The 26052-nt window shown below is 36.7% G+C and overlaps 1 protein-coding gene across 8 annotated transcripts in view; it reads left to right on the top strand.

The window, feature by feature from the left end:
* ATP2B1 (ATPase plasma membrane Ca2+ transporting 1) overlaps positions 1-26052 on the top strand; it is a 123857-nt gene that overhangs the window by 88863 nt on the left and 8942 nt on the right. For 7 of the 8 annotated variants that reach the window (XR_006607537.1, XR_006607536.1, XM_013054206.2 and 4 more), the window contains exons 10-19: positions 1806-2048; positions 3390-3631; positions 6120-6357; positions 10734-10913; positions 11599-11686; positions 12058-12164; positions 19050-19241; positions 19504-19717; positions 20158-20369; positions 24018-24125. Coding sequence is in view for 6 of the 8 variants with exons in the window: in XM_013054206.2 (XP_012909660.1) it covers positions 1806-2048; positions 3390-3631; positions 6120-6357; positions 10734-10913; positions 11599-11686; positions 12058-12164; positions 19050-19241; positions 19504-19717; positions 20158-20369; positions 24018-24125 (1824 nt within the window). In the remaining 2 variants the exon portion in view is untranslated. The other variant, XM_045082981.1, reaches the window with a different exon arrangement.

Genomic DNA, 26052 nt, shown 5'->3' with positions numbered 1-26052 from the left:
CTCTGGTCCAACCTCACCAGCCCCCTGACATTGTCACATAGTCCAGGGCCAACTCTCTCTGTCCTGTGAATCACCGGCTCTTCCTCTTCTGTCTCTTCTGGCGTCAGTTCCCAGTTGCCGAGTAGAATGCTGAAAACGAGCTTTGATGGTTTTGCTCACTACGGTTTGCTTGAAGTTGTAATCTGGTTAAAAATTACTAATTTATTTTAATTAATTTTATATCTTATATGGAAAAGGTGAATTGGATTTTCAAAAAGGTTTATTAGCTTTTTGGGCAATTTGGATTTTTCAAAATGGCTTTGCAGGTAAAATCATACTTAACGGGCAGAATGCCGCTCTTGTCAATTTTCTGGTGTTAAATGAGCAGTTCTTAAGTAGTATTCCTGATGGTGCTGAGCCGTATGAACAGTCACGGTTTCCGCTGGCGCCCTCTGATCCTGCGAATTCCAGCATCTTACACAGTTAACCTGTCAGGATAAGAATATTTTTTGCTTATTGTTATTTTCTTTTCAGGCATTTAACATTTTCATTTCAAATGGCAGATGTTTCAATATGATGAAATACAGTGCAATACCTATTTGTCTTTTTTTTTTTTTGATGTTTTGAAATAATTAGTAGTAATTGGGAGAAACAGTTATCGTTTTATCAATACTGTCCGTTCATCTTGAGTAGTCATCAATGACATTAATTTTTCAGTGGATCAAAAAAAATAGGCAGAATTAATTTACATTCATAGGAAATAGATAAGAGCATTTTAGCTGCTGTCCTTTAATCTCTTTATTAAAAGTGTTTAGCCCAAATGTTACCACTTAACGTTGTTCTTCTTGGAGGTGTGTGGTCTTTCTGGATCCTTTATTAGTACTTTGTGAAATTGAGCGTTTTTCTTTTTTCACTATAGAACTTCATTCTTTTAATCTTCAATATTCATATAAATCACAAGTAATTTGAGAGGTACACCTCTTCCCCATATTTATTTCTTCAAAGGAACCAGTTTCTGCAGTATCTTGTGTATCACTAGTCACAGGCCACACTTTATAAACTAGCTCTGTAGTTTTTTAACCCATTCTACATTTTTGAAAATGAATATCAAGCATTTTAACTTAAATGCCTTTTGGGGCTACTGTGAAAACTCTTCGGAGTTTTTTAGAGACTATTTTGTTCTTATAAATAAGAGGAAGAGATTATCCTAAGGATGAGAATGCCAGGTGTATCAGCATATGGAAAAGATAAAAATGACCCATTCTGGTTTTGATACATTATCTTAGTCTATCAGAGTAAAAAAAAAATCAGATAACTGTATGCCTATCAGTTCTGTATTTTAACTGATAAAAGCTATTTTTTCCTTGGTGATTTGTCTTTCATCTTATAAGGAGAAAATTTAATCCTTAAAAGTCATATATTTTTACAATGCCATAAGTACCTCTGTAGGTGGAATACAGATTGTCTTTGCTTTTACATAAAGTGAAGACACTTCACAGAAGCTTTTGGAGGAGTATAGTCAACATAATTTGCGTATGAGTACAAGTATCTATATTCATGTACTAAATTTATGTTATGCATTGGTTAAAAAAAAATGTAACCCCAGAAAGCTAATATGCTCTTCAGCTTATTCTAATAGGTTAAATATACCAAAATTCTTCCGGTATTAAATTTATAAATGCTTTATACTGTATATCTGTATATAGCTGGGAGTTTTAATTCTTAATTTAAAGTACTTTGCAATTTTATGTAATGAGGTGATTGGTTTTGTATGTGTAGCCTAACTAGGTTGGTTTTTTTTGTGGTTTTTTTTTTTTTGTCTATAGAAAATGATGAAAGATAATAACTTAGTAAGGCATCTGGATGCTTGTGAAACCATGGGAAATGCTACAGCTATTTGTTCAGATAAAACAGGAACATTGACAATGAACAGAATGACGGTTGTTCAAGCTTACATAAATGAAAAACACTATAAAAAGATTCCTGAACCAGAAGCTATTCCACCAAATATTTTGTCCTATCTTGTAACAGGAATTTCTGTGAATTGTGCTTATACATCAAAAATATTGGTAAGGTTTCTTTAATAATTAATTTGTATATGAAAATTTTTATATAATAGATTATGTGTAGTTCTTCAGACCTATCCTTATTATATATAAATTGGAGAACTGAATCTGTTTTTAGAAGTTACATAAGTTAGATAATGTATGTAAGTTTCTGTAATACAATTTGTGTCACAAGTAAGACTTGTTGATCAGCTTACACCTTGTTTACTTGCATTTTCCTCCTCCTATATTTTGAATTTCCTGTGTTCAGAAACTCTCAAGCCTTATAATAAGTTCTTAATTTTTAATTCTTATTAAATTTATTTTGTGAAAGACCAGGCTATCTTATTGTAGAAAGTCAGCTCTCAATTTTCTAGAGAAAATTTTGAAGCCAGATTTCAACTTAAATGAATATGTTCTTATCTATGCTTGCTGTATGCTCTGTTTGGTTTCTCAGTATACCCTGCCAATGCCATCATCCTTAGACTTTTTGAAATTAACTCAATAAACTAATTCTAGACTTTGTGCTGCCTTAGAATAAAATATTTTTAACTTTGCAAGTTAAAAGTCTTACTTGCAATATAAAGTATGGAGTTGCTTGAGTTGATACGTGTTCTGGTGATTCATGGGTCAAGACCATGAACCAAATTAATACTACAAATTGAAAATGTGCATGAATTGGATTATTAGACTGGAAAGTTATGAGATCCCGGTTCTAGATCTGGCTTTGCCTTTTACTAGCTGAAAGTCTGAGCTTTACTTTCATCAGTTGTTAAGTAAAGATGATCATATCTGGCCTTATTACTGTAGTGATAGTTATATATAAGGTGGTATTTGTGAAGATATGATGAAGGAAATAAAGCTTTTGTATATGTTTAAGGCAACAGTGCTTTATTTTAATGCATATACTTCTAAGTTTAAAAACTTGTATAGTTGATTTAATTTTGAACTGTGTAACATAAATGTTTAATGAAAATAGGAAGAGAAAAGGAAAGGAATTAAAATTTATTAAATCTCACTGTGTGCCAGGAGCCAACTTTAAACTTGACATGCCTTATCTCACTTAATTCTTGGGTCATAAGTGTACCTGTTTTCCAGATGCTGAAGCCAGGGACCACAGCAGTGGGGTAATTTGCCAAAAATTCACGTAGCTAGTAACGGGCAGGGCTGAGATTGGAATCCATGTCCTTCTCGCCCCAGAGATCATTTCTACCGTACCTTTTTGTGTCCCTCTTTGAAATGCTGATATTACTAGAAGTTTCCTATGTAGTTTTGTTTTAGAATGTCACATTCTATTTACATTATAAGTTAAACTGTCATAGAGAAACAAGATGATACTAGTTTCTAAACCTTTTTCTCTTATAGCCACCAGAGAAAGAGGGTGGATTACCTCGTCATGTTGGTAATAAAACTGAATGTGCCTTGTTGGGACTTCTTTTGGATTTAAAACGAGATTATCAGGATGTTAGAAATGAAATACCAGAAGAAGCACTGTACAAAGTCTACACCTTCAATTCTGTTAGGAAGTCCATGAGTACTGTCCTGAAAAATTCAGATGGAAGTTTTCGAATATTCAGCAAGGGTGCATCTGAGATAATTCTGAAAAAGTAAGAGTAAAATGCTTAGATGAATAAATTGCTCACTGTAGTTGCTTTATGGAATACCTACTATGTTGTTATTGTTGCTGTTTCCTTTTTTGTGAACATCAGGCATTTGATAGGACCTCAGAGCTTTTCAGCATATTTTAATTGTATCTAGGTATTCGCCCATGGTATCCTGCCATTTCTGTACTTCTGTTTCTTTTATTTCATAGTTTTTGCTGGAGGGAAAATGTGCCCATTACATTAAGTCTGATAGACTTAATAAAATAAACCTCAATCTTTGCTTTTAGACGTGTTGATTCCGTGGTTACAAAGGATCATGAAAAATAAAGGCCTCCTGGGAAGAAAAATTCAAGTCTAGATCTTCAACACCACATTGTAGATAGTGAGCTCGAAAAATGTGATGAATGAATTATAGATAAGTTTTTAGAATAGCAGAGCATTAACACTAGATCTTTAGAATTCTCCTTTTATATCAGAATGAGGTTTTTTATCTGTGCTGCTGCATTATGATACTTAAATATCTTCCTGTCATTTTAAATGATCATATTTCTCTTTTACTGTCCTTTTACAGACCAGTAGTTTCAATTTTGACATTACACACTTAAGTAAAATTTCTCTGATGTTTGTATGTTCTTAATAGGTGTTGAAATTAATTTGGTTTCCCTAATTCCAATAGAGAATTTAAAAACGTAATGTAAGAGCAGCCTTGGAGAATTAGAGCTCATTTGAACTTAGGCATTTAAAGTATTTTTACTTTTAATTTGCTTATATGTAGATTATAATCCAGTGTTATCTTAATGAACACTTGACAGATTATATTCTAATAGGTTTAAGAGACGGGTCTATAAATAAATCACTGAAACGCAGCACATGACAGATGGTTACAGAGTCTTAAGATGAGATCATTGTCATATGAAAGATGTGGCACTTCAGCTAGGTTTTGGTATGAAGAACATCAAGGTGAAGGAAGCCACATCAAAGGAAAGGAGGTGGGAATACACAGCCCATATCGGGGAGGTAGCTGGTCGCATAGTTCATCTGGGTAGTAATGGGCCTTTGTGACACACAGACCACATAGAGCCTTCTTTTTATTGAACATTTGGTTATCTGATGTCGGTGTGAAGGTTAGAAATCTGTCTCATCCATGCGTTGCTGAATGGCAGATAGGTGATCCAGGGAAGATTTTTGTACCAAAACCAGTCAAGCCTTTTGCCCACCAGCTCTGAGACAGTGAAATGAAAGGACACATGTGAAACACCTAGCTTGGGGTCCAATAGCTAGTAGTCCCCCAGTAATATTTACATTTTGTTGTAGGGGTTCTTACACGTTAGGTTAAGCAGAAAAAATTAAGTGGGTCAGAGGATACAACTGGAGTGGTTTCTTTCATCAGGTGGTAGAGGAGCAAATCTGTGATGGAAGATAATTCTTACATCAGGATGAAAGGTGGGTTGGCAGCAAGGAGAGGATGGACTAGAGACAAATGATTTAAAAAGCTATTACAGTAGCTCTAGCTTGAAGTAAGAGCCAGGAGAAGGCAGTAGCGGAGTGGGAACAGAAAGGAGAGGCAACACTGAGGAGACTGTTAAGAGGTCCAATATGTGGGACTTAGGAGCTGATACTGTGTAGGTGATGGGAAAAGGAAGTGTGCAGGTGGGATTTTTAGATTTACGTGGAAATGAGTGGGGCGGGTGTTGATACGGAGGAGGCAGCGTTTAGACTTGCACGTGATAGGTCTAAGGTGTTGCTCCAGCATCCCTGTGGAGCTCCTCAGCAGTAATGGAGAGCTTTGGAAAACCATCAAAACAGAAGACGTGGATTTGGCCATCACCGCCTAGAAGCAGAAGGAGGTGGCATCACAAAGGAGAGGGGCAGACAATGGAGTCATAAAAAATAAACTTTAGGGAAGTACATCATGTGACTTCTGTTCACTACATAATTAAAATTGTGTAGTTAGTGTCACTGAAGATAAAACTATTTTGGCATTATGTCTCTCGTTTCAATAGAATGCTTACTTTAACAATAAGTTATTATTTTATTTCATGGCTAAAACAATATAGGTGATGAAACAACATCTCAGGTAAGGGGTTGATTGAATTTGGTATTTTACTTTAAAAGAAGAATATTTATGAATTTTGTGTTAATGCCTGATTCTGTACCAGGATGGACAGTTGTGTAATTTATTCTCCTCTGCCACTAGAGGTTCTTTGTGAAATTTTAAAAGCATTGCATTTCCAAAAGAGAAGGTTTAGAGAATATCTAGAATAACTGATAAGGCGGAGAACTGTAAAACGAGAACCATAAAAACTAGATCTGTTGTATAAAGGGAAAGGTAAAAAGCCAGTGTGATTTAAGTCTGTGGAAATGCAGCATACATAATTCTCTAAATTCCTAGTATCAGATCCCATGATTTCTAGCCCTTCCAGTTCACTTAAATGGCATTAACCATTATATTTGTTAATTATTGATGTTTGGATTCAACATTTCCTTTTAGGTGTTTCAAAATCTTGAGTGCTAATGGTGAGGCAAAAGTGTTCAGACCAAGGGACCGTGATGATATTGTAAAAACAGTGATTGAACCGATGGCATCAGAAGGCTTGAGAACCATATGTCTTGCATTCAGAGATTTCCCAGCAGGAGAACCCGAACCAGAGTGGGATAATGAAAATGATATTGTCACCGGCCTCACGTGCATTGCTGTTGTGGGGATTGAAGACCCTGTGAGACCTGAGGTGGTGAAACGTTCTGTGCTCTGCATGTGCGCAATCTCTAACCCTAGGGGATCCAGGCACTGGCTGGGACCAGCTTTCTAGTAACATTGGTGTTTGTGATTTTATTGTTTTTTCTTGGGTGAATCCAAAATAGGTGAAAAAAAAACAGTGCTTGCGATGTATATGCTACTTACTGATGGTTTTTAATTAGACTGCTTCTCTTTGGGATTTTATGTACTGATAGCACCATAACCTAACACGGTGCCTTGAGCTGGGTAGGTTTTTCAGTTGATATTTATATTAAGTAACAGATGTATTAAGTTACTTGTTTTCATGGTCTCTAGACCAGTGTTCAGTAGAACTTTCTTGTGATGATAGAAGTTTTCTATATGTTAAGTTTTCTATATGTTCTCTACAGTAGTTCTTTGCCACATGTGACTTCTGAGTTTTGGAAGCATGGCTAGTTCAACTGAAAAAAAAATGAGTTTTCTGTACTTTATTTAATTTGAATTTAAACATCCTAGTACCATATTTGACAGCATGCATCTATACACTTTGCTTGGCTTCTTTAAATTGTTTATTTTAAAGGTTATTGAGCAACTGCTAAAAAAATGCACCAGGCATTGTACTAGGGTAATCTTTATAGACTTAAAGATTTTTGAAATCCAGTCCCTGGCCTCAAAGAAGTCACTCTTGGGTGGGGATGCACAAACATGTAAACATAATCCAGGATGTTAGTGCATTGTTAGGTTTATCCAGAGCATGTTATATGGGCACAGAACATGAGCCCCCAACTTTGTTTAAAGCAATAACATCTTTTTAATGAATTCTGTGTGCCAGATACTAGGCCAACTGCCTTACATATGTTACTACTTTTAATGTTTACCTCTGTGACATTACTCTCATTTAACAGATGAGAAAAAAAATCAAGGTGTATAGAGGTTAGCTCTAGACCATAGAACTAAACTATTATGTTTAAATCTGGCTTTGTCTAAAAGGTGTACTGAAAACACTGCTATGCTCTGTGAACCACTGAAGGGGTCACGTAAGACTTCTTGGAGGTTAATTACCTATCTGAGTCTTAACGGATGCGGTGTTAGCTGAACCTCGAGGGACAGTTGTAAGCACATTCTGAGCAAAGCAGCAACATGAGTAAAAGCACAAAGGCAAAAGCAGCTTTTGTTCAATGACTCTCAGCTAACTGATTCAGTACCCAGTGTATTATATTAAGTACTTCTTTTAGGAACTGGAAATAGTGCAGTAAACAAAATAGTCATGATATTTGTCTTCTAGAGAAGACAACCAAACAGACAAAATGATAAATTTTTGGACAGTATGCCAAGTGAAAATATATTCTGTAAGGAATAAGACTTGGTCCCTGCCCTCAGTGGTTTTACATTCTGGTTGGCATATGGGGGTAGTTGGGAGGGTGATACCAGATACGACAATTACAAGAGTGAAAAGGGCTATAAAGGGTATGCTCAGGGTGATGAAATTACGTGACTTAGACACATTAGGAGATCTCTGAGGATATGACATTTGAACTGAGATCTGATGGCGGAAAGGGAGCCAGCCATATTAACAGCTGCAAGAAGAATATTCAGGCAAATGGAACAAAAAATTCAGAGAGAGCAAATTTCAAAGTTAGAAAGGAGGCCAGTATGGCCGTAAGTGTCGACAAGAAGGGACAGATAAGATTATCTTTGGTCTTACAAAACATATGGGTTGTGAATTTTATTCTAAAACTCAGTGGGAAGTAATTAAAGAAATTCAGGCTGGGAAGTAACACAATTTGTGTCATTAAAATACTCTTTGAGGTACTGTGTAGGAAATAGAAGAGGAAGTAAAGCAGAGAAGGGATTATCACACTGATCCCAGGAAGAGATGATCATGGCTTAGCACTACATACAGTGTGGCAGGGAAGACAAAAAGAGAGGGATGATTTCAAAGTAAATGGAGGTAAAACCAATAGGAATGAATCTGTTGGGTTTGGATATATGATTCTTGACATTTTTTAGGTGTCTGAATCACCCTAATGTAACATCCTGTAGGCATTTGGACCTAGTAGCCTGAAAGGAGCCTAGGCTGGGAAATTCACCCGAGGGGCTCCAGGAGCTCTCCTGAGGAGAGTCTAGCTCCACAAGTAGATGTCTTACAGAGGAGAGACAGTCAGTCTTCCATTACTAGCTGAGGGGTAGATGATATTATTGAAGGAGTAGGAGAACCAAGCTGCCATCTGTTCAGAAATGATGAAATACCCAGGTGGGTGATGTTTGCCTTTGGTCAAAAGGAAACCAAAGTTTTAAGCATTGATTTATGGCTTAGCTCTTACCTAGATGTAGTATTAGATCAGGGTGTCTATAGCTTTTGTCCTCTGAAAGTAGATTGCTGTTCTCATGCTTTTGGCATTGAGATTGATTAAGAGTTTCATCTTTTTTTTTAAACATGAAAGTGGCACTTAATTTTTGTTTTTAGTATCACAATATGAGATGGATACTTTGAGACTAATATGAGACAATGTAATATAAAACAGCTTTCTGTGAGTGGGTATTGTGGACTGCATTTCTGATACAGAGAATTTTGATTAGATATCTAGAATAAATTCAGCTTTATTGAATTTGCGTAGGTACTTGAGCAAGGTAATTGGCTTCTCTTCAATTTCTTATTGTAAAAGTGGAGGTGGTTTGTGGGCTTTATTTGAAGATATTTGGTATGGTTAGTGGGCCATTCATAAATGTTAGTTTGCCCTTCTTTAATATTATTTGCCGCATGGTTTTAACCCGACACCAGTTTCTGTCTTTTATTCATTGTCCCCCTATTCCAAGTGATCTCAGGATACCACCCAATTATTGGACAATAATAGTGGACAATTTTGGGTTACTTTTCATCCAAATGAGATATCTGGATATACATTACATTTTTTTGCTAAGCAATGTTTTCAAAATCAAATGTTGATTTTTTTTTAAAATAATAGATGCATGTGCTGTATGAAGACACAATTTTGTCTAGGTAGGCCATAAAAGCTGTTCAGAGACATTACATTTAAACTGTATTTACAGTAGAAGTCATAAACCGTCAGTCTGCAAGGCCAAATTTAGCCTTCAGTCAGATTTTCCTTGGACTCTGTGTGTGTGTGTGTAAAGTATTATGTATTGAGAAAGCATACACAAATGTAGCTTTCTACTTTCTCTTAAAGTCATAGGTTCTATCAACATTGGGCATTTATTTCATCATAGCAAAAAAAAAAAAAAAATAGGCTAAAGCCAAGTAGCTTTCTCATTAGGCATTAGTTTGGGGTTCTGTGTTTTTCTCATTTATGTTACCCACATGGCTCTATAGATGTTTGCATTTGTAGCCTCTGCTCCAGAGGAATCAGTATGGATATCTTGATTAGAGAAGAGCAGGAAGTATTCTCTAGGCAAAGGGAATTGCCAGAAATAGAGAAACAGAAACAATATGTATTTAATTCATCCATCAGACTGTCTTGTAGAGAAAAATTTTAGATAAATTTAGAAATTACTTTGAGGTTCAATGTGAAACTCTGTTATACTAAGAACTTTGCGGCTTAATAGTGTAACAGTTGAGAAATTGTCATGTATTTTTAAGAAAATCTATTAGAAAAATAATTCTATCATCAGGTATATCAGATGTTTTACAGGAGAAACAAACATAAAAACAGGGATACCAATTAGAAAGCTATTTTGGTAGTTGAGGCAACAAGCAGGGGAGACAAGGTGCAGGGAAGGTTTGAGGTACAATCCACAGGACTCATTGTCATTTAAAGATGGGTAGAATAAGAGATTGGAAGAGCTCAGATGACCCCTAGGTTTCTGTTAGGTAGGTTTTAAAAAACCTGGTCTCCCTGTCTTTGGACTCCCAGATTCCTCTGTTCACTTCTGTGATGAAATTATGAACTCAGCATTCACAATGAGGTGGGAGAAAGATGTAGATTGGGAAAATTATTAGCACAAACAGGACAGTTAAATGTACAAGAATAAGTAGGGTAATCCTTAAAAGATACAGAGTGGGAGGGGAAAAGTGAGCCACCTTAACCCTAAAGAGCACACCCCAGCATTTTACTCTGGTGTTGTCTGGGCAGTAAAACCAGAAAGCCAACCAAAAAAGAACCTCATAATAGTTGGGGGGGGGAGCATTTTAAGATGCCTTTGGTAAATAAATAATGCAAACAAGTTAAGTAGGATCATAACTGAAAATGAAGCCTGAACTAGGACTGTGGCAATGGAAGAGGATAGAAGAGATTATTGGGAGTAATTCAAGAAATATTGAATATCTTGAGATGAAAGTAAAATGGTCATTGTTTGTGGAACTATGCTGTAATGCATTATTTGGAAATACTAATTTTCTTTTGTAATATGAATTTTTTCTTTGTAAACCAGGTACCAGAGGCAATAAAGAAGTGTCAGAGGGCTGGAATTACTGTGCGGATGGTTACTGGTGATAATATTAATACTGCTCGGGCTATTGCTACCAAATGTGGTATTTTACATCCGGGGGAAGATTTTCTATGCCTCGAAGGTAAAGATTTCAACAGAAGAATACGAAATGAAAAAGGAGAGGTAAGGGCTTCTTTAGTTTTTGTGTTGATGTATTTTTCATATATTAGGAATTTCATTCAACCAATAACATATTGAATATGCACTATGGGTTATGTATCACAAATGAGGGAAAGCAGCCTACACCTAAGAAGCAAAACGTTTTAGCACGTGAAAGAGATTAGTGATAGAGAAATTTGTCCTAAAGGGAGTGAGCACTTCTTTTTTTTTAGTCTAGGCCAATTTCAGAAGTATAATATATATAAGTGAGTATGGGAGGAAGAGTTGGGAAAGGCTGATACAGAGCATATTTTAGGACACCTCAAATTCTTTGCTTTTCATACTGTTTTAAGGTGTTTTTATTTTCATAGGCAGTGGGAAGATTTTCAAAATTTGATCTTATAATGGTGTGTGTGATATATATATATATATATATAAAATAGTGGTTCTCAACCTGGAGTATACATTAGAGTGACCCAGAGAGCCTTTTAAAAACTGATTGCTAGGCCCCCAACCCAGAGGATTTGATAAAATGATAGGCTTGAGGCCTTGCTAAAAAAATCTGCATTTCTGACAAGTTCCCTTGAGTTGCTGATGGTGCTGGTCTGTTAACCACGCTCTTGAGAACTGCTGATACATATGCCAGATAGCTAATTTGGGAATTATAAAACTAATTTGGGTACATTTTAACTTTCACGAATATTTATAGATTGAGCAAGAGCGGATAGACAAGATTTGGCCAAAGCTTCGAGTACTTGCCAGATCATCTCCTACTGACAAACACACACTGGTTAAAGGTGAGTGGATTTTATGGCTAATTCACCGTTTGTTCATACAGAAATGTGTTCTGTTTCCCAAAGTAATAATAGATACTGAACAGTAGATTGGATCTTGGATATTATCTCTTCCAGTAAAATCTAAATACATTTCCTTTTGACACCTTCCGTGAACTGTGTTTATCCTCATTAAAACAGGATATTGCTCTTCGTGTAACCTTAGTTTCTGGACTTGGTCCTTGTCCAACACCTCAGCAGTTTCCATTTCTCTGTATTTGTTTGTTTATTTTTAACATCGAGTCTGTAAAACTGGCTGGTCAGGGTCCTCTGCAGAATCACCTTGTTAATTAAAGGGGATATTTTTACAGCACAAATATTTACTTTTTTTTCAGGTATAATTGACAGCACTGTGTCGGAACAACGCCAGGTTGTAGCTGTAACTGGTGACGGTACAAATGATGGCCCAGCACTGAAGAAAGCTGATGTTGGATTTGCAATGGTATGAACTTAACCTGTTTAATATTCAGAAGTAATTTACTGGCTAAGTTGTTTGTTACTAGATTGCAACTAACTTTTTTCACTTATTTGAGAGTGAGCGCATGAGTAGGGGAAGGGCCAGAGGGAGAGGGAGAAGCTGCTTCCTGCTTGTGTGAAGCCTGACACAGGGCTGGATCCCAGGACCCTGAGATTGTGACATGAGCCAAAATCAGGCGCTTAACCCACTGAGCCACCCAGGCGCCCCACTGTTGATTTTAAACACTGTCCTTTAAGATTTGAGTGAAAATAGTATGTGCCTAAATTAGTTTGTAAATCTGAATAGTTTGTAACCATGTTCATTTGATGCAGTGAAATCTGGCTAGAAGGTGATTCTTGAAGAACTATAACATCAAGCATTTACCTTGTACTCTGCAAAATATATAAATACCTGTTGTCTGATCTGAACCTTACAACAATCTTCTTAAGCAGGAGACAGGCTTTGAATAAAAGAGAGAGAGAAGGTATATGTGTGAGTGTGTGAGTTAAAAATATAATTGAGAATCTTCTGTTCCACTGAAGATGTCTGTTAAGAGTAACTGAACATCATCATTTCATGTATAATAGCTATAGTCCTTTTTTGATTGTAAAAAAACCTGCCCCCCCCCAAGTCTTCTATTTAGATTCGATTATTTAAAGTGCTAGAAAACTTCAGCATTTCATTTTTATATTCTTTTACACTAGCCATAGTACTGATGAAGTATTTATTATAAAATTGATATCATGAAATACAGATGCTACATAAATGTTTAGTGCCTGAAATTAGGTTGTTTTATATTTCTGAATCGATTTCTTATAGCTTTTCAGTGTTGGAATGAATCTTTGTACCTTCAGTGCCATAGAAAACAAATATTCTAATTTTAACTTACTTTTTTGAAAGTACAGGTCTATAATCACAATTCCCAAATCTAAAAATCTGAAAACTGAAATTTCTTCCCTAAATTTGCAACAGACTCTTTTGACATCAAGACATAATTCTGAATGGATGTGAGGACTTTTTGTCCCACTTACCATGAACAATCATAGCCATTGTATAGATACTAATGTTTTTATGGGGTGCTGATCCCCTCTGGGAAAATTTGTGGTGGGATATAAGTGCGTCATTATCTTTCTAAAATGTGGGAGACTTGAATTCCGAAACATAGTCTGGGCCCACAGGTTTCAGATACAAGAAAACATGTGCGTACCAGGATTTATTTGTATAGTTTGTCCCCCTGTTAGTGTATTGCTAAGATAGGGAGGTAGCAGAACCATCACCATGGTGGCAGGCTTTCAGCAGGCATGGGAGGGATACAAGGAGGAAATTATGTGGGTGAAGTGCTCTCAGCCCCTAGCCGTGAACCCAGAGCTCCCCACCCTGCCCTACTGCAGACTCATTACGGCTGGCAGCACATCTGTCTGAACTTCTGAAGATTTGTGCGAAGTAGCTTAAGGGAGAAGGAATACTGAGGTCCTGTCCCTTTGGCTGTGGGCACATGGGATTCTTGTTCATTGTAGGAACACACGATCACTCTCTGCTGCTCTGAGCACTTAGCAGGACTCTGACTTTTCATTGGGACAGCTGACCAAGAGGGCATTGATTTACAGTTCATTTTAAAAAATAAAAAGCTTGCTTCCCAGACCTTCAGTGTTTTAAGGCAGATGCTAAGGACTTTCAGTGCACACAGGTAAATATAGTATTACAAACAGAAACACAGTACAGTGACTGCCTTGTTTCACTTGGAAGCCCTGACGTTTTAGGCCCGTGGTACCACCTTTTTTTAAAGTAGCACGTCAAAAATCTAAATCTGTTTTAGAAGACAGAAGGAATGACTTGAATGTCAAAGCACTCAGTCAAGCCTGGGTTTACTTTATGTATTTATTCAGTTGTCCAAATTCATATTTTAAAACTGCAGGACAAAATTATTTGACTTGAGTTTTTAATAAATACCTGCAAGAAATTGCTACTGGTTAGTCCCTATTAAATTTCTCTTCCTTTGCAGGCAGAAATAGCATTTTAAAATACTATCTGTATATCCTCTGTGTGTGTGTGTGTGTGTGTGTGTGTGTGTGTCTGTGTGTCTGTGTGTATATTTATACACACTATATATACTTAGAAAAGTCAACATTGAAATAAAATTTTTGACAATAAAATAAGATTTGCAGAAGGCCTCTAATATAAGTATATGATTAGGTTGCAAAGAGGTCTGGCTTTATCTCTGTATAGCCGCTTGCCATAGATTCCTTTTGATTTGCAAGCTTTTATGGGTACATTTAAAATAATGACTATATTATGTTATTATATTATATTATTCTTACCAAAATTCAGCCAACCATAACATACAGTTATCTCTGTCTTCAAAGCCTGAATTCCATGATGGATTTCTATAACCAAATACATCTTTGGTAGTATAATCTTCCCTAAGGTAATTAAAATACTGTCTTTTTAAACTTTGGATTAATAAAGGATTTGTTTGTTTATTCTCCACATATTAAGAAGTAGTTTTCAGTATTCTGGTCCAGAAACATTAGAAGTGAGTAGTTGTCTCCTCGAGGTTCAGCACACAGGGGAATAAGTAAGTACTCAGAGCATAGTGGCAGCCAGGGAAGGACCAGACACAACACAAGGTGTATGTCAAGGAGGGAGACTCTGCCTGGAGAGACTGGGGAAAAGGTTAAGGGACGGAGAAGAGGAAATGGAGATGTACAGTGCAGGGACCCTCGTGAGCTACAAGAAGTTGAACTTGTCTAGAAGGGGTGTGCTGTTGGAGGAGAATGGTCCATGAAGTCAGTTAGATCGGCAGGCAGCACCTGCAAAGAGCCTTGAATACTGACATAAGGAGTTTGTTCTTTTATCCAGTACATCAGCCCCACCCAGACAGTCTTCTGATGGAGTAAGAGAAGTTTGGAGACTTCCCATGCATGGTGGCACACAACTCAGAACTCATAAAAAAAGCTACTTAACTTTTTCTGGTGGAAGTTCCCCAGACTTACTTGATAGTGGAACTCATTTTTATTTGGACACCAATTAACATCTCAAAATTGCTTCTTATATTTTGAAGGATTTTGAACAAGGGAGTGATGAGATTTGCATATGAAAAAGATGGGAAATGATTAGAGGCAGGAAGACCTGTGAGGTTTAGATGTGTTAAATATGTTGTACATTAAAAGTAAAATATTCTGATTAGAAGCTAGAGGCTAAAATTTTAAATTTAAATTGTTCCCTCATGGAATATTTTTGAGAAAAACTTGAGCTTTGTTTTTGTGTCATCAATACACTAAATGGATTTAAAAAGTCAAGCCATTTTATAAGACTTATTGCTTAAGCCCCCTACTTCTTCCAGTTTTTTGTTTTTTGTGGGTTTTTTTGACAAAAGGAAACCAACTATTTTAGCTCTTTGTTTCCCTTAATTGTTTGCCTCCATATATTTAAATTACATGATGGTGCTTTTTTATTTGTTTACAATAAAGCACTTGCTACTGACATCTCACTGGCGAAGACAAATATTTGACACTTCGACAGGCACACCAGGCACAGACCGCTTCCCCTCCGTAACGCATACTACACAGGACCTACCCTGTCATTCTTGCTCCAGAATTAGATCATAATTTCCGATAGACCAGTATACAGTCCTTATTGTGACTATAAATGCTGTTCTTTTTTTTTTTTCAATATTTTATTTATTTATTTGAGGGAGAATGAGTGAGAGAGCATGAGAGCTCTCCAAGGAGCTGGGAGCCCGATGCGGGACTCGATCCTGGAAGTCCGGGATCATGACCTGAGCCGAACGCAGTTGCTCAACCAACTGAGCCACCCAGGCGCCCTATAAATGCTGTTCTTTTTTTTTTTTTTTTTTTAAGATTTTATTTATTTATTTGACAGAGAGAGATCACAAGCAGGCAGTGAAAGAGGAGGAAGCAGGCTCCTGGCTAAGCAGAGAGTTCGATGCAGGGCTTAATCCCAGGACCCTGAGATCATGACCTGAGCCGAAGGCAGCGGCTTAATCCACTGAGCCACCCAGGCACCCCTATAAATGTTTTTCTAAGCTGAGCTGTGTAGTCTACCATCCTGACTCTTACTTCCTTGAACAACAACTTGTATTCCCTATAAATTGTCTCATTCCCTTTTTAAAACTATTTATTTTAAATGAGTTTTCTTTTTTAAATGTATTCACATTTGTGCTTAGTTTTTGTAGATGCTTAAAATGAACTCATCACCAAATTCTCCATTCTTTACATCAGAATCATCTAGCACTTCTACATTTTTACCTCCTTAGAGATTCCTCTCCCAGACCTTCTGACATGCTTGAGTGTGGCCTCTCCCAGGCCTACTACCCAGCTGTCTTGTTGTTCTCCATACCTGAGGATTTCCTTTTCCTCTGTCATGTTGGATCTGGTCTTTCCTGGACTCAATGTCATTGTCTGTTCTGATTTACTCCCTCGTGGAGTAACTGTCTCCTCCATTAGCTTTCTGAGAAGAAAAGCTTATGAGAGTTAAACATTTTCGTAACTTTTATGACTGAAATCTCCATCCTCTTTTTACTCTTGAGTCTTAATCTGACTTGGTATAGAAGTCTCGTTTGAAAATCAGTTTTTCACTCAGAATTTTGAATTCATTCCTCCATTATTATTACATACCATTCTGAATTCTGAACCTCTTATGGGTTTCTTTTTTTTCCCCCCTTTCTGGAGATGCATATGTCTTTCCTTCGTTTCCAGTCTTTTGAAACGTAATGATATTTTGTCATAGAACAACTCTCTACTATGAAATAAACTCATATTCTTCAGTTTTGTGAAATTTTTTGATGCTAGGCTTACTTTGTCTCCACCATTTCTTCTTCTTCTTTTTTTTTTTTTTTTAAGATTTTATTTAGTTATTTGACAGAGACCACAAGCAGGCAGAGAGGCAGGCAGAGAGAAAGGAGGAAGCAGGATCCCCGCTGATCAGAGAGCCCGATGCGGGGCTCGATCCCAGGGCTCCGAGACCACAACCCAAGCCCAAGGCAGCGGCTCAACCCACTGACCCACCCAGGCACCCCTCCACCATTTCTTCTTTTGGAACATCCACCACCATCCCCAATCCCATTTCTTGAACTGCTTGGACTCATTATCTTGTGGTGTTTGTTTTTTTTCCAGCTTACCATACCTTTATCATCTTGCTATATTTTCAGGGACATTTCCTTAGTTTCTGAGTTGTTGTTGTTGTTGTTAAGTTTCTGTGATCATATATTTATTCTCCAAGAGTTATTTTTCGATCGCTGACTTTTTTGCCCTTGTTTTAGTATTGTGTTCATGTTTCACTGATGTGCCTTTTACCTCTGTAAGGATTTGGCTTCTTAAATAAGCTTTCATCTCGGCAAAGTCTGTTTGGGTTTCGTCTTTCCGATGTCAGGGGGTTGATTCTTGGTTGTCTCTGCGTATTTACCGGTGGAAAGCTGGAAAGCCTCGGGGCTATGTGTGGGATTTGTCAACGAGAAGCTTCTCGGTAAAGTGATCTGGCTTGGCTATTTCACTTCCTTAGTGTACCTTGAATTGTAGTATTTTCAGGTCTTTTCTCTTCAGATGATCAAATTTCCCAGAAAAGAATCTTCAAATCTGTTACCTAGGGGGCACTCCTGAATACTGGTGTTCTAGAAAACAAGTAGGGAAAAGGAGGTGGTGGTCTCAATACTCATTAAGCAGACTTAGCCTTAACCCCCTTTTTTTTTTCAGTAGCACACCCCTGTACTCAGCAGTGCTTGGTACTTCCTCCCCGCCTCCCCACAGTCTGCACTGTCTTTGTCATACCTTCTCGGATAAATTACCAGGCAGTCTTCTTCCAGGTCAGAGGGCATGGCAAATTGCCACTTGGTTGCATGGACCTGGGAACAGGCCTTGAGAACTTAGCTGCCTTTTCCTCTAATTTTGTGGTTAACCTAAAACACACATACAGAAAAGTCCGTAAGTCATAAATGTACAACTGAATGGATTATCACAAGGGAGCACGCCTGTTCTGTGTAAGGCGAGAAATAGATTGTTACCTGAAGCTTCAATCACGCTGTCTTCTAAACATTGCCCTGTCTCTCTGCGAAGATAACTAGTATTCTGAAGATAACTTTTGTCTGTTTCCAAACTGTGAACCTGAGAATCTTACATGTATTTTGAGTCCAGCATCCTTTCTTCATCATTATGCTTATGAAATTCATCTGTGTTGTGTATCACTGTAGCTCACTCATTATTAATCTACAGCTTGCTAACCCATGCTATTCTACTCTTGATGGACAGAGTTGTTCTTAGTTTGGACCTTCTGGGTACTTCTTCAGTGTCTTTGCTAGACTTTTAAGAAGTCCTTCAATTTTTATTCACACTTTTACCCCTCCTTCCAGTGCTGCCTGGTGCTGCCAAGTACTGAGCCTTATGTAGGAAAGTCTGTTGTCCAAAGAAAGTTTCCTCTGCTTTCCCTACTCTTGGCGTGGGATTCCGTTCTGTGGGGTCTGCCTGCCTACTTCCTATTTGCTTATCTCCTCTCCGGCCTCTTAAGATTTCCTTGCAGTATGTCCTTTCCCACTAACTTGGATTTTGTTAAGTTTTTATTTTAATACACCTTTTTGTGCGACTTTTAGGGAAGAACTTGGGTGATGCATTCTTTTTTTAAACCCAACTTGAACTTTATTTCCCATACCTTACTCTTTGTTCGATTTTGGTTTAGGTAAAATCGCTTTCTGAGAGATACTGTAGAATAACTAAATTACCTTTTTTTTTACAGTGAATGTCAGTCATTAGTCATTCAGTATAATGGCAAATTTTGGTTTATCGCATACTGCTGCCCTTTTGGATACTTAAGCGTGGTATTTCAAACGTTTAGTCTAATTCACAGCATTTTTCTTCTTAGGGTATCGCTGGAACGGACGTAGCTAAAGAAGCTTCTGACATCATTCTCACGGATGACAACTTCACAAGCATCGTTAAAGCGGTGATGTGGGGACGAAATGTCTATGACAGCATCTCCAAGTTTCTTCAGTTCCAGCTCACTGTTAACGTGGTCGCAGTGATAGTTGCTTTCACGGGCGCCTGTATTACTCAAGTAGGTTCACGGCTGTTCTTGTTGTAGTTATTGTTGTTGTTTTTCATTAAAACATGTTTGTTTTAAAGCAAAAATGTGTGTATAAGCTACCGTTTTAAAGTACTTAAACATTTGAATAACCTGAAGCTTAACAATGTAGGTTAATTAATATGAAAATGTTATCCTGTTCTGTTCTTTGAGTTTTTAACTACAAAAGGCTTCCTGAGAATTGCTGAGTCCCTGAATAGTTGTGAATTTCTATTAGGAAACCTATCTTTTCTAGGATTCACCGCTTAAGGCTGTGCAGATGCTGTGGGTAAACCTCATAATGGATACGCTCGCTTCCCTGGCTCTGGCAACTGAACCCCCCACTGAATCTCTCTTGCTTCGGAAGCCTTATGGTAGAAATAAGCCTCTCATCTCACGCACCATGATGAAGAATATTTTGGGTCATGCATTCTATCAACTTGTAGTAGTCTTTACACTCTTATTCGCTGGTAAGAATTCAATGCCTGATAAAGCTTCGGTTGTTTTTGTTCCAAGCTAATACCGTCCTAGATGTTTGAATGTTGCAGATTCTTCAAGAACAAAAGTTCTGTTTCTGACTGCCCATGTATCTTTCCTTTCTCTTCTTTGTCAGTGGATGTTGCTTAGGGAAGCACTATGATAGACAGTGGGAGGAAGTAAAAAGATTCCTGATTTTTTTTTTGGTCCTGGCTCTGCCACTAACTTAAATATTGTAGTTTTGGGGTTTCGACGTCCACATCTGTAAAACAATGGAGTTGTACTAGATGACCCCAGGTTTCTTCCAACTTAACCCGTGCTGTTATTCAAGATCAAATAAAGCTCTGGCTAGGTTGTATTATTGCATACTTTTCTTGAAATGTTAAACTGTTTTGTATGATAATTACAAAGTAGTAATTTTTCATTCTTTCAGGAGAAAAGTTTTTTGATATTGATAGTGGAAGAAATGCTCCTTTGCATGCTCCTCCTTCGGAACATTATACTATTGTTTTTAATACCTTTGTGCTGATGCAACTTTTCAACGAAATAAATGCCCGGAAAATTCACGGTGAAAGAAATGTGTTCGAAGGAATCTTTAATAATGCCATCTTCTGCACAATTGTTTTAGGCACTTTTGTGGTACAGGTGGGTAATTGGAAAAGATAGTTTCAAATTTGATGATCATGTAGGAGATATTAGATAAACAGCTTGTTCCCAGAAATTGTTCGCTGCATGTGTGGGGCTTCTTTATATTGTCTTAATGACACCCTAAAAGATTTTAAATACCATACGTCAAGTTAAAATATGCTGTATCCTGAAATCCCACGTTGAGTAGAGTATATAAAGCTAATACTATTTTAATTGCACTACTGATTCTGTGGTTGTGGTACTTTACACATAAGCTGATACCGATTGTTTATATCATTATCAAAACTCTTATAATTTTAATGTTACTTACTTAAGGCAAATCTTACTGTTTACCAGTTTCTAGCCTAGCTAGAGTGATCACTTATTGGCTTCGAGCAATTGATAGTAATTGTATCTACAGTTACATTTATTAAATAATAGTACTTGAAATGAATATTCTAAGATTCACCTGATTCTGAATGCTGCTTCCTGAGTTGGTACATGCTAGTTTTTGATTTTGTAATACAGCTGACTCTTGAACAACACGGGATGGCGGACCAACTCCCACCCCCTCCCGGCCCCAGCCCACCCCTGCACAGTTGAAAATCTGAGGATAACTTTAGAACTTCCCCCAAAACTCTTAATAGCCTACTCTAGACCAGAAGCCTTACAAATAACATAAAATAGCCAACACATATTTTACATGTCATATATATATTCTTATAATAATGGAAGCTAGAGAAAAAAATGTTACCAAGAAATCATAAGGAGAAAATACATTTACAGTACTGTACTGTGTTTACGGAAAAAAATTTATGTATAAATGAACTTGGGCAATTTAAATAGTGTTGTTCAAGAGTTCCCTATACCATCAAAACAAGATTTAAAATTAAACAGTGAGCTTGAAGGGGTCAGGCAGTGATGGAGCTTGTTTTGAAATGAAGACTGAAGAATTGTAAAGTTTATTCAGCCATGGCTTATGTACTCTAGGTACCAAAACCCTAGACTTAATTATTTCTGTTTTAGCTTTCAATTTCCATAAACTTTAGGGAAAATGTTGCTTACTTGCAACAAGTATTTGCTGGAAGTATTTTATTCAGGTTGTAAAAAAATATCGTTCATGACATGTTAAAATTGTAGCTTTTACTTGCTATAAAACTGGATTTATTTTATCTTCCTAATATATGAGGACTGCAGAAAATTTAACTGCCTCTCTATCAAGCAAATCTGGTAACTTGGTTCTCAGCAAAGATTGATATACCCAGAAGAGTTTAATGGGAGGGTATCATTCATCAGTGCCTTATATATAAGCCAGTACTACTCAAAAGTATAGTCTGTGGACCAGCTCCTGGTCCGTTTATTACAAGTCCACAGTGAGGTAAGAAGCATGTGTCAGACTATAAATCAGCAGCTTCATTAATCACCCTGTGTTTCAAGGAGGGTTTTTGTTTCATTGCTGGAGGTGTGTGTTTGTAAGTAATAGCAGCGGTGATTCTGCTAAGCAAACATGCATCGATTTGTACACTAGTGCCTGTTCCTTATCTTCTTATCATGGAGTGGCACTTTGAATAGCACTTTTGTAGCCAGTTTTAGCTTGGTAGGAAAACATGGACCTTGATATACACATATCTCGTTCTGTTTACTTCTGAAACAGTCTAGCCAGAGTCTTGATTGTAGAGCAGAGGTCCCTGAAGGGCTTCCTATTATAAATTGTATTCAATTTAATTTCTGTCTCTTTCACTTACTAGCTGATTTTTCTTCTTGCCTTTTTTTTTTTTTGACAGATCATAAAGTACATAATAATCCAGAATTCTTTGTAAATATTTTATCTCCTACTTTCTAGCGATTAACACAGAATCAGTGTTTTCAAAATAACGTTTCACGAAACATTGGTTCCTTCGGTTGCTCTTACATCCTCAGATAAGTATAGGAAATATTGCCTATGTTACTACCTGTTGTAGTTTATTAAAGCAATATACCATTATAGTAACAAGTACAAACTGACGAGTCAGTCATGGGGTCAGATCGTTGCCTCTTAGTAACCGTGTGACTCTCTGACAGGCTGCAGCTTCTTCATCTGTGAAATGGGGATAATACATATATGAGGCCGCATCACAGAATTACTGAGGCATTAAGGGAGACTGTACACTCGGGAAGATCTGAGCTTACTTCCTGGGAGGGAGATATTCAAATGCTGGCTGCTTTTTTTCTTTTTTTTCTTTTTTCTCTTTTCTCTTTTTTAAATTAAATCAAAGGCTTTGAGAAATCCTACAGTTAAGAAACTTGTTGAACTCTGTTTAATGCTACTGCTTCCAAATTTTAGAAGGTAGCACCTGATGCAAGGCTCCCTGAGCACTCATTTTGGAAAATGGATCTGTGCACACTTACACAGTTCTGTAGTATCCTGTTGATCTGAGGGATATATTAAAAGTATGTGGAAACTTAGTCCTTGTTCTTAGAAGTAAATGCCCTAAGTAATTAGGAAGTTTTATTCCTTACAACTCTAAAATAAAAGATTATTATTTCTTACAAAACTCAATCAATACAGTCCTATCAGTCATTGATCATTTGCCCAGCATCTTAATACACCTTTCACGTCCTTATTAAGAATACCAAAAGATAAAGTTTAAATTTAAAAAAAAAAGAAGAAATGGAAAACACTCAAATAAATAAATGTTGAGCTTTTGTGCTTGTTTTCTTGGTTTACCAAGGAAAATTATTTTAGTTTGATATCTCTATTAAAATCCAAGGAAGACTGCCAAATTAGTTATGATTGATTGGAAATCCATTGGTACAAGTGTAGAAATAATCCTGACTAAGAAAAACAGTGGAATTGACAAATACATATCACTTGAATTTGAAGTCTAGTACCGCTACAAAGATCGGAGTCCGTACCTTAAAAGTTTTAAAATGTTAACACCAAATTGATTCTCTTTTACTTCGGTATTAGGCAGCTACTCACTGCCATGTCAAAGAGAAGCCTGTCAGACTCACTTAATTCTTAATATTCCTATGTATGGTCTTAGGTCTTTGAAAGTAAGGAGAGAAGCATAAGCACTGGATTAAGGATTTTATCTATGCCGGTCATTGGACTTCCCTCTTTATTTATAAGGGGGAGCAAATTTCTGAGAGTGTACCACCTAAGTAAGCACCGTATCTCATAGAATTTTACGGATCACTTGTCCTCGTCCACCATTCCTGTTTGTCCGGACATCTAAATGTGAACTAAGAATGAACAGCTGTGTAGGTGGGAAACAAGAAAGATTGACTACCATGTTCCCTTTTCATAATATCTGGTCTTTTCCACAAAAGCGCACTGTCTTTTATGGAAAAGCATAAATTATTCAAAGAATTATATAATACAAGGGAATATAGTTACTTGGATCATACTGGAAACAACGTAAAGTTATTTTCCTGATCAGGAGAATTTTTTTTTTTTAACTGAACATAATCATGAAATATACATGCATTTTAAATTTTGATCAGAGATTTCAATTTATTTTCATTTGTCTTATTTTCAGCTGTGAATATGACAATACACGTCACCATCAGGATAATCATTATTCAGCTTGAGTTTTAAAGGATACAGATTTGGGTAATTTTTGAAGTGTATGAAATGTCAAGTTTAAAAGATTTAAATAAATTTACTCTTGATTATTCCTCCAGATAATAATTGTGCAGTTTGGTGGAAAACCTTTCAGTTGTTCAGAACTTTCAATAGAACAGTGGCTATGGTCAATATTCCTAGGAATGGGAACGTTACTCTGGGGCCAGGTAAAAAGCTCATCATTTTTTGTTCAAACCTATAAAGTGATTTTTTTTCTTTTAAATTTCCAATGTGTATTTTCTTTAATCAATTCTGTTGCTTAATTCTAAGTAGTTGCCATTCTGGGTGAAGAAAGGGCATTCAGGGATATGTTTTTTTGTTTTTTTAATGTAGTATCTGTTCTCATATTATTATTATGGTTATGCCTATGTAATAAAACACTTCAAATTTCTTACATAGTTTTTTAATTTATTTTTTAGAGCAAGTTTTACAACAGTTATTAAGAGGATGCATTTTTAACTGCTTAAGATGCTGGTATCTCTCTGTCTTTTGCTCTATGACCTATTTTTGCATTTTCAGAGAAAACATTTTTACAAAAATATTACGATGTTATACCTGAGACGTTTCATCGTTTTATTATGTAATTTAACCCAAAATATAGCTAAGAAAAAAAAAGCTCGAGTTTCAGTTCACTTAGAGGATGTTTCCATGAAAAAATAGTGGTATCTGGGTAAATGGGCCACAAAATGACATTTTCAGCTCTTTGGATTGACTGTAACAATATACGTATAAAGTACAATGCATGAAAAATAAGATATAGTTCATGTTTGGTATAGACAGCTGACACGAAGGCATGTCATTAGTTTAAAAAGATAAGTGGTGTTGGTGTGTGCAGTGTTCATTTTAAGTCCATTGCCATTACTATAAAAGTAACTGATTGTCACTAACATTTTCATAAACGAAAGTTAACATATGTTATGATGTGTACCTGGTGTAAGTTTATGCACTGTCATTCTACAAGTCAGTCTAAGTGAATGTCCAGGTTTTACTGAAACTTAACTCAATCTTTATGTGCCTTACCTTTTTCTTAATTAAGTTTCCAGGTTCTGAGGTTTCTCTTCTTACTCCTATTGCATGACTCATTAATAGAGATCTTCTTTTAAGTATTGGGATCCATACTCGGGCCACCTTTCTTAATTGATTACCATTCTAGTTATTTCATAATGTTCCCGCATAGGCAAAACAGAATCCTACAGCCTCCCAGACCATCTGGCTAATTGCAGGAAGAGGAAATTCAGTACAACCAACATACCCAACGGGGATCAGCTCCTGGCTTTGGTTGACATTGCCTATTGATTTTACGTGTGTCCTGGTAGAAGGAGCACTGATCTTGGTTGTCAGGAGACCTGTTCCACCTTTGTGAAATGAGCTGGTTGGACTAGAAGGTCTTTAAGCAGTTCTGATCCGGACCACGTGCTTGTTTCCTCCTGATAAGCCTGACTTCCTAAAGGAATGGCTATTAACACTCACAATTTAGTACATATTTATTACTATTTCTTGTCCTCTTCATGTTTCCTGGGGCATCTGTTCCTGTTTGGTATCATGATCAATCAGTACTAATCCAGTTTTAAAGAGTTTCATCTTGTAAAAAAAATAAATAAATAAATGCATTTAAGAAACAGAAAAACTATGTTCAGTTTAACCTTCAAGATTTTGGGGGGGATTTTGGTATGTTTTTTCTCATTGAGCTCTTTCAGCACTAATGAAAAATAAACTTGTTTTGCATCCAGTTAAGACCACCTGCCATTTGGTTTTATTTTAAATAAATGTAATTAATTTGAGTTTAAAACTGAATATGTGTTTCAGAGCATGTTTGTGCACTTGACTGTCTTGAATGTCTCTCTTAAAATATGAAAGCTGTAATCAGGTTATTTCCACTCAGGAAAACTTCTTACCATTCCAACTTCAATCTTTTCTGTAGTTAAGAAGAGAACGTATTTTGTTGTTGTTCTGTGAAAGAAAGCCTAATGGACAGGATCTCACTGCTTCGTGGTAACAGTAGTGGGCCACACTTGCGACTTCTTAAGCCTTTTGTATTGCGGTTGGTTGGTTTAATTTCATTCGGTTTTGATTTATTTCTAAGTTCTTTCCCCT

This window comes from Mustela putorius, unplaced genomic scaffold (assembly GCF_011764305.1).
Source record: "Mustela putorius furo isolate JIRA1106 unplaced genomic scaffold, ASM1176430v1.1 tig00000640_pilon_pilon_pilon, whole genome shotgun sequence".
Taxonomy (NCBI): Eukaryota; Metazoa; Chordata; class Mammalia; order Carnivora; family Mustelidae; genus Mustela; species Mustela putorius.
This window is presented reverse-complemented; position numbering and strand designations above follow the sequence as displayed.